The sequence below is a fragment of the Brachycentrus maculatus genome, unplaced genomic scaffold (genome assembly GCF_059751285.1).
Source record: "Brachycentrus maculatus isolate JH-2025_06_01 unplaced genomic scaffold, ASM5975128v1 h1tg000090l, whole genome shotgun sequence".
In the NCBI taxonomy this organism is placed as follows: domain Eukaryota; kingdom Metazoa; phylum Arthropoda; class Insecta; order Trichoptera; family Brachycentridae; genus Brachycentrus; species Brachycentrus maculatus.
In genome coordinates, this window is record NW_028280844.1 from 80,116 (window position 1) to 97,438 (window position 17,323).

The following is a 17,323-nucleotide window of genomic DNA, read 5'->3' on the forward strand; positions in this document are numbered from 1 at the left end:
CTTTACTTCAACAAAAATGTTTTTCAACTACTGCAATTGATATTTACGTGGGTATATCATAATAAAATGAAACATTTCAATGTTGAGATAATTTTATTTATTTCATCATAAACATAATAACAAATTACAGTAATATTCCCTCACTGGGTTTTCCCGTGCGGAGGGCATATTTGATTGTTTTAATTTATAAATTTGTTATGACAGAAAATTATTTAAAACAAACAATCAAATACGTCATGGCCGAATAATGCGATATATTCCCGACCAACCTTCTCCATAATCTATTCATGGATAGCTCTTGTATGTTTAGTTTATATTTTTAATTACCTTGTGGATAACGGAAGTAAGTTATATAACTTTATTGCATAATAATCAAAGTTTTTTTGAGCAAAAGAGGTGTGTATTAGGTTTTGTTTGATGTGTTTGGGATCGATTAGTTCTATGTACATTACCATAAAGTTGGTTGATTGTGATTTTTGTGCTTTGCTGGGAAATTCTTTCTTGTGTTATGTGAGAGGAATTCTATAATGCATATGTAAGGTAAAATATGGTTTGATTGTGACAAATTATAATTTATTGAATATTTCTTCTATGGGACTCCATCTCTGAACTTTAATATTCTTTTTTATATTGATTTTTGGGCAACAAAAACACTTTTTAATAATGCATTACTCGTAACACATCAACCTGAAATCCCATACTGTAGAATAGAGCGTAGCTATTTTTACTAATTGTTGTGTATTTATATATAATACATTTAGTTTCAGGGAGAGACTGGAATATCCAAACACTGTGATACTCTTTTTAATTAAATTGGGTTGAAAACATTTTTTTTTTTTACAAATAGTGCATTTTTATACCAAAAAATACTTTTTCACAGTTCACTTAGTCTAAATAACCGTGTAGATAAAGGTTCATTCCAAAGATTAAATTAAAAGTAAAAGTATATTTTAAATAAAGATAAAACTAAAAAATACTGATTTGGGATAATTTAAAAAGATGGTGAACAGGAATGTTTTGCTATTTTTTTGGATCTGCCCTAAAAACATGGCGTATAAAGGTGTCATGATTTACAAAAGTATGCCTATCAATGCACTAATTTAAAATACTAACACGAAGCATTTTAAATAAAGAATTGTTTTTATTTTAACTGGTAAAAGTTTCTAACAATAGTTAATCCTAATTTAAAATATAAAAAAATAATTGATATTCAACTGTTTTAAACTTTGTCATTTACCAGTTGAATATCAACAAACTGTTTAAATGTAACTTTTCAGAACTTGAAAACTTTTACCAACAAATTCACTAATAAGTTCAAATGAAATATTAATGGGATAAGTCTAATTGTGAGATATAAATATGATAAATATATGTTCCATACTTTTTTTACAATTTAAATTGATACATAAAATAACTTGTTTTCTCAAGTACTCAAGATAAGCGTATTTAAATGAAAAAAATATGTTTTAATTTTTTTAATGCAGAAATCGCAGTATGGCTTGAAATTAGGTTAGATTAATGATGTTCTTGAAGATTCATCAAGATTTTTTGAAAGCAGTGTTTGAGTTTTGCCTTTCAAAAAAAGCTACATAAGTACACTTAAACCTAAACACCAAACACAAACATTTCTTCTTCTTCTTCTTCTTTTTGATGGCTTTTCACCCTTCTTGGGTGTTATAGCCAGTGTCGAGTTATTCTTTATTTACACTTTTTACATTTGACTTATAAGTGTTAGTATTCCAGTTAGTGGGGTTAGTTTTATTAGTAATGACACAAACATTTCAAATGTAATTCATTTTATATTTTAAACTACCTGTAAACAGCCACGCATTAGGTACTCTGGCTCAGCCTGGTTACTTGGAAATTAAAGAAAATGGAAAGAACATTTTTTTATGTATTTGCTTGTGAAGCAATGAAAATAAAAAATGAGTATTTTTTAAATGATTGCAGTCAAAAACATTAAATACCCTAATTGACTGCAGCTGTCAAGAAGCAAACTATCCACCAAAAGCAATAGTTAGTTTTGGGTGTGTTGCTAGTACGTTCTACCGACGACGCTGTCATAGTAGTAAAAAAATACGTTAAAATATTTTTTTTACCTGTCAGAGCTAAAAGCATCAGTCACTGGTATCTACAACTATATTAAAACATGAGCTTATTTAAATACATTGTTGTGTCAAAATTTCAAAGAAATCTCTTGAATTCTTAAATCTCGAGAATTTCATTAAAGATTTCGAAATTTTTGGCAAACGAACTTAATTTTTTTTATTTACTTGGATGATAATCCCAGTACCCTGTACACCATAATTTTAAATGATGTAATCCTTCCGGAAAGAGGAAATAAAAACGCAAAGATCCATCTTAACATTTTGTGGTACATTAAGCATCAGTGCTGCAAGGCTCTCATATTTAATTATGAGCCATTATTTACGAAAATACTATTATTAGGTACTTGCATAAATTTAGGTCGCCCAAGAGGAGTTCCTAATTTATATTTTCGTCGAGTCTAGCAACCCTTAATTGCGACTGGCAAGGCCAGATAAGGGTCATGCTCCTAACCAGGGGTGACAAACTTGATCGTTTATTTTTTTTTTTTAAATATAGAAAGTAAATTTCAAGAAGCAGTCACTGAATGCAGTCTAAATACGATCTCTCAAATGAATGTGCACAAAACAATGTATAATAGGGGTTCAAATGGCCTATGACGGTCGTCAGCCCCGTAAATACCCAGACATTCACATTTTTCTTAATCTTTGATGTGATGTAAAAAAATAAGAAGAAATAAACATCCACTTAATGATCTACAAACCTTGTTTATCATTTTTAAACCCTTATTCGCACCCCAACGGTGCATAGGACACTGCATCATATAAAAATAGTATTTTTTATATTTAACATATGAAGGAAATGGGATCAGCTCTCCACTTCAGGTACCAATCCAAGGTAATATTGAATAAATATTAAAGTGTAAAAATCACTTATATTTATTTGACTTCCCCCCCTGGAAAACGAGCCCGGGACCTTTGAAACGGTAGCCATACGTACTGACCAATACACAACGAGGCGGACATAATGAGTTCATAATAAGTAAAGAAAATAATAAATGTAACTCCCATCTAAAAAAATTTAAACTAGAAAAAACAATTGTTACAAAATTTATATGAACATTTTGTGTTAGGAATATCAGAAATAATATGACGGGCACATCAGGAAAAATGAGTTTTAGAGATAGAACAATTCGATTTTGGTTCGTAAATTTTATTAGAAATAAGGTTCTCAATACATCGGTTCGAACGTAATAGGACTAAGGAGACCGCATAAAACCGGGTGACTTTAAAAGTTCTTATAATAAATAAAAAGATTATTTGTCCCATGGACTTTGTAAATCATAAAATGTGTCGACAAATCTTTCAACCTTACTCGACAGATTTGTCATCAGATAAATAAAAATCTTTATAAATTTAATAAAACTCATTCTTCGTTTACAACGACCTTTATTTTGGTACTATTATTATTCGTAACCAATAAAAAGTTTATTTTATTCATTCACTTTCACTTTGTAGTAATACCAGATTTAATTCACAACATTTTGAGTGTGTCCAAATACTTGTTCATAATCTGGATTATCTCTAATTATAGGAGTTATTTTTCGACATTTCAACATAGATGAAGAAGAAGAAATATTTTTTTGACATCTCAACATAGATGAAGAAGGTTTAAACCAGCCTATGACGGTCGTAAGCCCCGTAAATGCCTAGACTTCCATATTCTTCATCATCTATGTTCAGATGTCAAATAGTTGTACCAAATTTAAGTTTTGCTCGGTAAATACCATTATTTCTTAAAATCTATTGTGACACGAATTTTGATACAATCCGCATGGTATTCGGTGTTTGTAAACAAAAATAACCTCACTCAATTGAGATGTTAATATTGCTTCTTCTTCTGACCCTTATCAGCAACTAATGGTGCATAAGGCACTGAAACGTATGAACGCAGTGTTATCTTATCGGTTACTTGAACACGAAGGCAAGATGATCAATCCTTAGCTCCAGGAGTCAGTCCAGACTAATATCAAATAATAATAATAATAGGGTTAAAAAACACCAATATTTTATTTTAAAAACCCTCCACCTTACCTGAAAATTGAACCTGGGACCTACAGAGTGTTAGCTAAACGCACTAACCATTACACTACGAAGGCAGACAATATTTAAAGGTTTATAACAGATATACAAAAATATAATAGTAATTTTTAAATATATAATATTAAATTACACATGCTAAATTTATTTTATTATGGACAATCAAAGTATTATTACGTTGGCAAGCCTTCATTAAGAATTGAGAATTGGACTCTAAAGATCTTCTTACTTCAAATACAACCGAAATAATCGATCCAAAAGAAAATTTAAGCAAATTAAGTACAATTTACATACATTAAGGCCTTCTGTGGCCCAGGAAGGAGAAAGATAATGACAGGCAATTTTTTTAAGTGGTTCAAAATCACGATTACGTTTGGACGATTGGTCAGTATTAAAGCATTGTAAATACTTTTTATCGCTTTTATAAATGCAAAAGCCAAATAAAAATTCTTGACACAGCAGGCTCGTTGACCATACCGACTGTTTACTCCGTTTACGGCTTAATAAGTACATATAAAAATGTTCTATAAGCAACATTTATATGGAAAGTGGTGCCGATTTTAAAATGTCATACTGTTATTTTTGTAGCAGATATGTACCTACAGGGTGGTTTGAGTATTTTCATGCTCTCTGCGTTGCGCTCTGTTAATCTTGCCAACTTTTTAAGCAAAAATTAATTCTTCACAGTCAGATATGGTAGAATTTCATACAGATTTAAATATTACACCCGTTTTTTTAATTGTGCTATTTATTTTAATAAATATTTTGTATTATTTTATTGATTACTGCAACCAAGACTTTTTAAAATAAGTCTCTGTAACATAATGTCCGCCTCCGTAGTGTAATGGTCAGCACGCTCGGCTACCGTTCTGAAGGACCCGGGTTCGATTCCCAGGTGGGTTGAATTAAATATGAGTGATTTTTTCACTGTAATATTTATTCAATGTTACCCTGGACTGATACCTGAAGCGGAGGTTTGATCACCTTTCCTTCATGTGTAAATGATCAAGATAACATTGCATTTATATGACGCAGTGCCCTATGCACCGTTGGGTTGCGGATAAGGGTTTCATTATTTTTATTAATCTGTAACATCAAATTATCTTCAGAACTCCAACTACCCATTATTTTTTACTTTCTTTAAAGGATCTTCTCCTTCCCCCCTCAAGCCCTTATCGGATCATACTCTCCATGCCTTCCTTTTATATCATCAATTAACATGATAGTAATCTTTTAATCACCCTACTGTCTTGCCTTTTACTTTATGTTTTATTTTCTTCTTTATTTCTCAAGTAAGAAATTAAGCACCATCCGCCTACTAAATTCAAACAACTGTATACAATTCAAACCTTGATCATTATCGTAATACGTCTCTGGTTGGTTGGAAAATATAGCTCCAAAGCCTGCTAATATACGTATATAAATTTTCCGTTCAGACACAATGATTGAGGCACCGGATCTTAACCGGAATTTCATACATGATCGCTGATCCGTACAGATGTATATCAGATATATAACCGTTAATCCGGTCTGATCTGATGAACAAATCTTTTGTTAGTTTGGTCACTGGCTCACTGATTTATTCATTGATTCTTTGGTTGACTAATTCACTGATTCAGTAGTTCACCCTTCAGATTTTTCGAGGAAGAAAATTGGCCTCATTTTTCGTAGATTTTTTTAGATGTTTTTAGTTGTTATCAATATGATTTGTTACTAAAAAGAAAAATTGAAGATTTTTAACGTAATTTGTAATAATATTAGCAAAAGAAAAGTTTACGAATTCAAAGAGAACTTTAACACGTATAAGTACATACTCGTGTGTACAGGGGCGTGCATTCCATATAGGCAGAAAAGAAGTGCCCATCCTTACTTATCTTCGTGACATACGCAACCAGTACCTACCCTACCTTACTAAGTAATACCTAGCTTACCTTACTACATACCTCTACTATCTACCCTAGTATGTAGTACCTAGCTTACCTTTCTACCTACCTCTACTACCTACCCAAATTAACTACCTATGCACGCCACTGCGTGTGTACTATATTTATGACAAAACCTTTAATACCAAATACGGATAGCACACTTTTAAATTTATCCTTCAAACCAACAATATGATAAGGAAGTCTTTATTTTTAGCCAAATAATTTGTTTACCAAATTTTTAGCCCAAAGTGCTCGTCATTTACACAATCACACAGGGATACGCTGTCAAAACCACAGATAAAGACTTTAATTTCAATATCAGGAGTGTTTTTGATATTAGTTTTTTTTACTTATTTATCAAAACAAAATTTGAATAGAATACTTTTTTTCTCCTTATTTTTTTTGTAATCATAAATATTTTTATTGCTTTAAATGGTAAAGCAAGCAAGTGGATTGATTCTTTTTTTAGAAGTACATTTTCAAGGAAGTCTTGAAAATTTGAAAAAGACCTAAAAAGGATGGATGTTAACCTTATGGAAGGCAAAGAAAAACTTAGTTTGACTAAAGTATTTGAAAAACGGGCAGGTCAGCAATCGAAATAATGTTTAAAGAGATGCACGAATATGGAAGTGGCGAGAATCATGCAAAGACAAAGGGGTGTGGCGTTCTATCCCCCTGCTTACCCCTGCGATGTCAGTTAATTACTTAGTTAAAAACAATAAGGTGCCTTTTAAAATGTAGATTTTTAAATAAAAATCTAATGTATTAAATTAAGTAAAATTTACTTCTTTTTTATTTTATTTTATTTGTGCACTTCGTTTACATTATTTGAAACTGACAACTGGTGAAATTTCAAAGGAAGTATTTGATAAATAAACATTGAATTGTTGCCAAATACTGATAAAATAATAAACTGTTAATGGTTATATTTAAATAATGTTTCAATTCACGTTTTCATAATTCAAATATCTGAATCTTGTTTGAAAATTAAATTTAGCTTTAATTTCGTGATATTTCAGTTTTGATGAAGTATAAAAATGAAACGATCCATTTCTTCTCTAAGAAGTAAAAAATTATTTCAAATTAAATTTATTTTTATTTCAAAGATATTTCAACCCGTAGTGTAATGTCCGCCTCCGTAGTGTAATGGTCAGCTCGCTCGGCTACCGTTCTGGAGGTCCCGGGTTCGATTCCCAGGGGGGTCAAATAAATATATGTGATTTTTGCACTCTAATATTTATTCCATATTACCCTGGACTGGTACCTGAAACGGAGGGCTGATCACTTTTCCTTCATGTGTAAACGATCAAGATAACACTGCGTTTGTATGATGCAGTGTCCTATGCACCATTAGGGTGCGGATAAAGGTTTGAACGAATAATTTTTTTTTAAATTAACCAGTTATAAGACTCGCAATCGGTTGGTTTAAGCGATTATTTTATTTAATGTATTATATTTTCTATTCTGTCCTTGTTTAAACATCCAAAACAAGTTTTATTTTTTGTATTACCTTTCGTCTAAGTGACTACTTTATAAGTTTTACAGTCTTTTCACAAGTGTGACTAGGTTCAGCTGTTATATTCAAAGTTGCTTTAATTTTACATAATTCTTGAATGAAATATTGGAGGTAAAAATAGTCGCTTCACACCAGATGAAACGAGTATTTTTTGCATATTTCCCGCATATTTTTTAGAAGTTATATACCACATCATTTCGTTTGCGAGTTAAACTACGCCATCTATGAAATTTTAAATGAAGTGAAAAAAATATTAATCATTTTAGATTGAATGAAAATTTAAGCGAAATATTGGTTTTTATTTTTCGGAAAGCCTGATAAAACTTTTTTAATATTAATGATTGGTTTTGATGTTTTTTTTATTTCTAATAGTATATTGAGTTTTAAATATTTGCAAATAGAAAGATTTAATGCCAGAGGGATTAAAATCAAGTTTTTTTTTTCAACAAAAACCAAGAAAAAAATCTTTATAATCCCTTCTAGTTTTAATACGGATGTATAAAATGTAAAGATGGTGGAAAAAATATTTAACGAAGTTTCCTCATGAGATATATATTTTATTTATTTATTTATTAATTTAAACTTCATGTACAGAAAAAAATTAAGTACATTGCGGGCTTATTGCTAAAAAGCAATAACTTCCAACCAACCAAAAACAGACAAATGATATTGGTAAAAACGTTTAATACCTTTAGTAGAATCTACTTAGTCCAAAAATGCAAATAAAAAAACGTACTACAAAAAAATGTCCCTTACTGTGTTTTGAGTTTGGACAGCCGAGCTTTTTGCAATCAGAAGGTAGATACGTACAGTACTTGAACATTAACAAAAAAACGAAAACATATTGCATCATCTTTTTTTTTAAATAAATATGAAAGCTATTTTAAGTATCGTATTTAACTAAACATAAAGACAAGTAATTCTTTTACATATTTTTTTTTATATTTTTATTCTAAAATTATAATTTTTAATTTAAAGATTTAAATATATATTAAAATATTTATTAACTTAATAATCTAAAAATAAATATGCGTCCTCCTATTATTACGACGAACTTTTAGCAAACAACGACAAAATCGAACTTTCGAAGTTGTTACAAAGTCATTAAAGATTTCTAAATAAAATAATAGGAGTACTCAAAGAACTTGTATTTTAAGAATGCGCACTTCAATGGTAGTAGACAGTATAAAAAGATGACAATCTCCTTGAAATGTTTCTAGTTCTTCAGTACCCTTTTCTGCATCTAATGGTGTATGGGGCATTAAATCAGACAGAAGCTGTGTAGACTTTATAATAATAACATTAAAGCAAGGTGTTCAGTCTAGGCTTATATTGAATATACATATCGTAGTCATACAAGAGAAAATGACTAAGTGCATTTTTTGCAAAAACGTGATTATTGACTATTTGATATCTTACTAGCTTAATATTGGCCTGAAAAAATTCCAAAGCGATTTTAAACTTGGAAGTATAATAAATTGACTTCTTGAAAATGACGAACTGAATAAATGTTTATTTTTTTGCCAAGCAAAAGTGACTTAAATGGCCCTCCTGAACATTTTACGTTTTGTTAGTTGGTCACTTTCTCCTGTACGACTACGATATATGCTAACAAATTATTCGTATTCACAACATTTTGAGTGTCTCCAACTTTTTGTTCACAAATAAGTTATATTAGAATTAAATATGATATAATGAGGCGTCTCCTAGTATATAAAATAATTTGGTGAGAATCTTACTTACATTTCATAAAGATTTCTGCTATAAAACCTCCAAAATAATTTCAACCATAGCACACGTAAGATCTTTTCAATTGAAGCATGTAATATAACTAATAAGTAGAATAGGGTACGTTACACGTGTATAAAGTGATCGATAAATCCAACCTAGAACAGGTCGTAAGCCCTGTAAATGCCAAAATTTTCATATTCTTCGTCTCCCGTGTTGAAATGTCAATAAAAAATCTTGAATACCTCATAAGTGGAGTAAAACCCTGATTCGTGAATAAAAATTTGGATAAGAAGTTACAAATATTTATTATAAAAAATAATCAAATGGTCATTAAACCATAAGTCAATTAATATAATGTGAGTATTTTACACAAATAATCAGTACTTGCATAAAAATACATATTCTTAACCTTTCGATCTAATTTAATTATTACTGACCTTCATTTTATTTTTTCTCGCATTGAAAAACACTATATACATACATAAGTATGTGTTTATTTCTTGAATGTTTTTCGCAGATACTTTGTGGCACATTTTATAAACTTTATAAAATTAAACAACATTGTTTTAACCACTTTTTTATTATTAGTACACTTTAACCTACCGGTTTTGACAAGAACCTTGTCATGCTCAGGGTTTATTAAATTCTTAAACATTAAAAACATTAAAATAGTTATAATTAATTACATTCCCTTACACACTCCGTAAAAAATCCTAAAAATATAAAATCCAAAAAAATCTTAAAAATCCCAAATATTTATTTTTAGGATTTTTTACGGAGTGTGTAGAAGTTTTTGGTAAGGGAATGTAATTAATTGTGAGTATTTAAATGTTTTAGAATTTAATAAACCCTTATGATGACAAGGTTATTGTCGAAACCGATAGGTTAAAGTGTAATAATAATAAAAAAAAGTGGTTAAAACAAAGTTGTTTAATTTTACAAAGTTTAAATATGTTTATATCCAAGTCCTTTGACCAAAAATGAACCCAATAACAAGATATTTAAATTATTTTTTATTAGTTTCAACCATGGATGTCGAGTATAAGTTTTTTCAATATTTTATTTATCGAAATTTAAGTAAAATGGATAACAATCAGGGGCAAAAACATAAATGTTACAAATTGTGTACAGCAATACTTCAACCAACCAAAATTGTATTCGTTGTTTTCTTTTCCAAATAATATTTTTCCTGTCTTCAGAGATATCTTTTACATCTTAATTTAAAATCTCTCCGATTTCAAATAGAGTATTTGTAAAGTAGCGAGTGTAATCTTGATAAATATTTTAAAGGACGAAAAAAGATAACATCAAATCATGTTAAAAAAACGTCATAATGAATATGAATTGTGAAAAATAATTTTGCCATTTAATGACGAAGATAAATGACACCGTTTTATGACTGTCATTTGTAACTCACGTTACGACGGATTTCAGCATTACTTGATAAATAATGGTCTGCCAGAAACGGGAGACTAGGAGAGAGAATTAACATAGTCCATTTTAAAGTCAAGTATTTTTACTGCCATTTGAAATCAATGTCAAGTATTTATTAATATTTTTTTTAGGAATCTTATATTTTAAATTTCATTTATTGATTCGGCACTTTGCGGTAAAATCTATTCATTTTAAATTTAAGTTTCACTTTTTAAATACAACTATTTCATTTCATAATTTTCAAACACCGTATGTGGAGCTAATTATAAATTTAAGAGTTGAATCCTTGTGACATTGAAGGTTGAAGTAGGGGTAAGTGCTATTTTTTTTCTATTCTATTCCATGCTATTTATTTATTTTTTTATCCTTGTGAGAAAACGATGCGGAATGGATCGAAACACTTGTCACATTACATTTTAAGAAATAGTGGTGTTTACTAGTTTTATTTATATATATTTTATTTGTTTATATGTTATCATATACCCAAATTACAATAATGTGCCCTCACTGAGTTTTCCCGTACCAAGGGTTCATTTTACGATACTTATTTAAAATATAAAACTAAACAAATGAAAATTGTTTATGACATGCAATCAAATACAACATGGCCGAATGATGCGATCTATTTCAAATCTACCCACCTCCATTATCCACTTATTAATAGGTCTTTTATACACAGTTTCTTTTTTTAATGACTTTATGGATAATGGAAGCAGGTTGTATATTTTGTACATCAAAAGCATTTTTTTGTGGTATGGGAATATGAATATTCCAGAACCGGTTATCATGAAGTATTTTTTAAAGTGGTTTTATATAAACTGAACGTTAAATGATAAGTAGGGTATCAAGCTGTATAATATTATTGCAATGTAATCCAAGACGAAAAGAGATATGTGTAAAGTTTTGTTTCTTATGTTTCTGTGTTTTGGATCTTGTAGTTCTATATATACGTACGTATCCAAAAATTGTGTTATTGTAATTAGTTTGCTTTAATCGTTATTTATTTTTCTTATAATTTTTTTATTTAAATTATTAATGTTGAATCGGTCGTGTGATGTGTAAAATATGTAAAAACTATTTGAGGAAAAAATCTCTATAAAAAACAAATGGTTAATATTGAATATCTTTGAAAATATGAAAGAAGGAAATTTTGAAAAATACGACATAATACTTCATTCTATATGAGGAAGTTTTTGCTATTTCCGGGAATCGAAACCGCGGTGACAATTCCGGATTCAATTGTCTACCCGACCAAAAAGTCCCAGAGCATATTTTATTAGCCGTATAATGACTCCCGGAGAGTAATTTAATTTAAAATTTTCTGCTCGAATCTGCATTCGCTCCTTTCTTAGTTAATTGCATTTAGTTACCGAATAAACAGTTGACCACGCAACTTAGTACTGCCGTAGATATTTATTTTACATTAACCTATTTAAAACCGTAGGATTTTTTTTTTACTTTCCTATTTTCAGTTTTACTCGGTAAATATCACTATTTCTTAAAATCTATCGAGCCACGTGTTTTGATGCATTCTGCATTATTTTCAAACATCGAGTAAAATTTTAATTAAAAATGGATAGATGTTACCACAAAGTGAAAATTACTTTGTAAAGTGACCGACTAACTTATGTCGGGTTGTGGTCCCGTGGTTAGTGTCGCGTACTATTTAGTCAGAGTTTCTCGGTTCAAACCCACTCTACCACAATTTTATACCTATTTCTAATAATGAGCCGCCTAGGCTCACATGAATAGTATGAAATTGAAATATTTGTGTACATAATAAAATAAAATAAAAATACAAAAACTTTTCTGGGTTCCAAGGAAATAATTCCTAATAAAAACTTTATGACAAATCTCTTATATAGCGACTTACTTAGAATTCCTAGGCAGGAGAGAGTAACAACATTATAATTTAACCATAAAACGATCTTCCCTCGTCAGGACCGCATCCCGAAGCTCGGACGAGAACTGCCGACGAATTGTTAGCAGCTCTCGGGAGGCACGCGGAGTACGTGGCTTAGCCAACGTCGATAAATCATGCTTAATGGCTAAATTATAATATTTTTAGTATCTCCTGTAGATAAAGCCCGCATGTATTTATGTAGATATTTTATGGAGTAAGCCGATGACATGCTTATTTTTCATGTCAATTAATTTATTCAAAAATAATTTTAAAAAAAATGAGAACGGACGTGACGGGTACATACAAATGAAATTAATATTAGATATAATACGTAATTAAACGTAGGATTGGAACAAAAATAAAGACTTGATTATTTGAAGTTTAATTTTTTATTTAAGTTGCACTCGTTTACTAGTGATTTTAGTAAAACAGAATGAAAACAGATATAACACGATAATTTAAGGTAGAATTGCAGCAAAAATTAGATATAATTCGATTATTTAAGGTAGAATTAAAAAAAAATTACAATATAACACGATAATGTAGGGTACAATTGGAACGGAAAATGGATATATGTAACTCGAATATTCTGCGTAGAATTAGAACAAATGACAGATATATAAAACGATAATTTAAGGTAGAATTGGAACGAAAAATAGATAAAACTCAATTATTTAAGGTATCTAAAATTGGAGCACAAAATAGATACGGGACGATAATTTAAGGCAGAATTGGAACGAAAAATAGAAACGACTCGATTATTTAAGGTAGAATTGGAACAAATAACAATATTGCAATATAATTTTAGGTAAAATTGGAACGAAAAATTGAAAAAAAAACTCGATTATTCAAGGTAGAATTGGAACACACAATAGATATGAGACGATAATTTAAGATAGAATTGGAACCAATAACGGATATAACCAGATAGATGGTGGAATTGTTGAACCAACCTGCATCATTCCTCTCAGCAGCCATATTTTGACCGATCTCTTCCCCATCTCCTCCTTCCCTGCATGGGCTTGCCCCCTCCCCGTGTAACCGTTGGAGCTGGGCGGCTGGGAGGGGGAGAGGCGGTGCTGTCGCAGGGGAGGCTGGGGCGAGGGGTTGGCAGAGCAAGCCTCCTGGTGGAGCAGCGTCACCCCGTTCATGGTAGCCGAACTATACGACCGCTCCACTGTAAAGAAGACAAGAATCATCTACCGAATAATGCAATGAGATTGAGAATCCTCAATTACCAACCATCACAACGCTTCCACCCAGAAGAAGTTTTAGAGAATAGTTCCACACCACTCTGTCTCTTTGAAAACATTTTTCACCTCTTTCACATTTATGCAGCTCCTTATGTATTTTTTAAACCCTTATCAGCACCAGATGATGCATAGGGCACTACATCATACAAATTCAGTATTATCTAGATCTTTAACTCGTGAAAGAAAGGTAATCAGCCCGCCACTTCGGGTACTAGTCCAGGGTAATATTAAATAAATATAAGAGTGAAAAATCACTTTTATTCATTTAACCCCCCCCCCCCCCTCCTGATTGTTCTTACTCCTGACATGACCGCTTTCAAGTCTTTAAAATACTTTATCTAGAAAAGTTTTTCAAACGATCTTTACACGCCTTATTTTATGGGTAATGCTTATTTCACCCTTTAATTCATTTCTGGTTTCTGAAAGACTCCATTTCAACTCCATTCAGTCTACTTAAAAAAAATTGCCTACTCCATTCTTTATTTCCATACATTAGGGTTGGTATCAGGACTCCGTTGTGCACTATTTAGTTTCCGTTGTTTGGCTTTTATTTGATACAACTAATTTTAATGCACCATTCACTTTTTCCCAGCATTCACTGCCCTTTGCGATTTACCATATTTATCAATCTATCCATTCCTAGAAAACACACTTCTTGAATACAAGGAATCATCTATCTGTTCCATAATTTATCCATTCACTAATATTTTTCACTCAGATCATCTGTTTCAAAAACCATAACATCGGATTCGTAACAACATTCGTGAGAAAAAAAATAAGTTCAAATATACTGTCCTTACCAAGTTAGTGATTTAACGATGTAATATTATATTAGTCCAAAAGCCAGACATCAGATATTATTGATTTGTCCAATTATCAATATTTTAATAATAAATTCCATTTTATAGTTTTTTTTACTTCATTTCACAGTATCGAAATAACTTTGATTCCAAATGGAAGGTAACGTTTTAATTACCTAGTGTGGATTATATCAATGTTAATTCATTTCAGTAAATACTCATTTGAATTGTTGAAAAATCGGTAACATTAACTTTTTCACAACAAAAATTGACAATCTGTTTAAAAATTCAAATGTCGTTTGAAATAGATCTCTAGAAGAAATGTTATCTTCATTGCGCAATTAACGGGTTATCTATCCACTATAATCAACCATCAAAAACGTATTATAGTAAAAATAACACGTTTTACGGTTTTAATTATTGTAGTTTTTTTGTATCTATTGCAATTAATTTCGTAATTAATCTGATAGGGACAAGTCATCAAATTTATCATGAAACTAGTTATGTTTCATAAAGAAATATAATTATATTACATACGTCAATCATTGTATAATTTTGAACATTACAGACTATATATTTTTTAATAAATTTATTTAAAAATACTTTTTTCACCCTGCTTACCCTACCTCATTTTTAGTAGATTAATTTTTTGAAAAGTTGTCAAAATGTCAATTCAAAACTTTTAACATTTGGTCTTCGATGACAAACTATTTATTTTTATAATTAATTTTCAACCCATCTGGACTGACGTGAAATTTCCCAGGGCATTTTAGGAAAATGTGGTAGTGATTACATTGTACATTTCTGTATATTTTGGCCGTATATTTGGTATTTCTTTCATACTTGTATTAAGTCAAATTATCGCGTTATTTACTCGTTCTGTTGATCTTCAGCTCCTTCTATTGATAATTCCTCGAAGCTATAGAAAAATAAATTGATATCATGAAATAATAAAGCAGCATTAAAATATTTTAATCAAGAGTCGACGAGAAACACAGGCAGGATTTTTTGTCGAGATTATTTTTTCATTATTACTTTAATTTCTGCTTCATTGGATCAAGTACTGCTTAAGCTGGAAAGAGAAAAAAGCTGAGAGATGCCTATTTCCGTGATTGGATTTGAATTGATAACGAGAAAAAATATAAAATTGTTCAAATAGATTTTTTTTGTTCCGTTCAATTTAAATATTTTCAATATTATTGAGAAATTTTCTTATGTCTATATATACTGTATGTCTTTTTCATTTCCTTTTCACTCAAAATCATTATATATATATATATATATATATATATATATATATATATATATATATATATATATATATATATATATATATATATATATATATATATATATATATATATATATATATATATATATATATATATATATATATATATATATATATATATATATATATATATATATATATATATATATATATATATATATATATATATATATATATATTTATATATATATATATATAAATATATATATATAAATATATATATATATATATATAATATATATATATATATATATATATATATATATATATATATATATATATATATATATATATACATATATATTTATATATATATATATATTTATTTATATATATATATATATATATATGTATATATATATATATATATATATATATATATATATATATATATATATATATACATATATAACATCTGTTTTAATTTTATTTGATATGATTTTTTATTCTAATTCTGCCCCCTGGGGTGATATTTGGAATTTTTTAAGAAATAATATAAAGAATGAAAAATTGAAGCGTACAATAAATAAAGGAAATATAGCGCTACACAAAGATATGTTAAATGCTGCTGCTGAAGTAAAAAAAATATAAAATCATGAATTATTTGAAAAGTTTATCACTACATCACAGGCTTAAAAAGACATTAAAAATCCGGAAAAATATAAGGGTTAAATAGTAAAGAAGCTGCTTTCAAAAAAGGCTTTTCCTAGATCGGCAATATTTGATACGACTATTACCAATGCAAAAAGCATTCCGCATCTAGCGAATATAAATCGATTTGTTGAATGAATAAAAAAGTAACCTTTTTAAAATAATCCATTTCCTTTTTCCTTTCAATTTCGAATCTTTTTATCATCATTATCGATTTTCCCTTTTTTTGACTTCATTTTTGAAACCTAAATTTCCACGTACCTTGCTTTTAAACAGGCATTTGATATTATTCTAAACCCATGCCGAATACCGTACCCTGAACGATATTAAACATTTTCAAATAGCGGTATTTATTAAAACACATGTTGAAATATGGCTATTTATTACGAGTTATACAGAGAATACTTTTTATATAAAAAAAAGTTTTAATAAATCCGAATATTAAACATGTCTTTCATTACAAGCAGCGTACTGGGTGAACAATAGTCTCGCAAGGTTACCTTGTGCGACAAATGCTAAAGTCTGTCAATTTAAACTATCGTTTTTTACTGTTTAAAAGCTGATTTTAAAATATTTAAGCTTTGTAGTTTTAATTTTATTTAAGACTAATTAATACGTTTCGTTTGAAAGCATTATTTAGTTTTTTTTCCACTCGTTCTGGCTTAATTGTCTTA

The 17,323-nt window shown here is 29.4% G+C and overlaps 1 protein-coding gene across 1 annotated transcript in view; it reads right to left on the reverse strand.

Annotated features, from left to right (window-relative positions):
- LOC148310617 (cholecystokinin receptor type A-like) overlaps positions 1-17,323 on the reverse strand; it is a 105,718-nt gene that overhangs the window by 41,773 nt on the left and 46,622 nt on the right. The window contains 1 exon segment of the mRNA XM_088258125.1: positions 13,608-13,831. Coding sequence (XP_088114251.1) covers positions 13,608-13,831 — 224 coding nt within the window.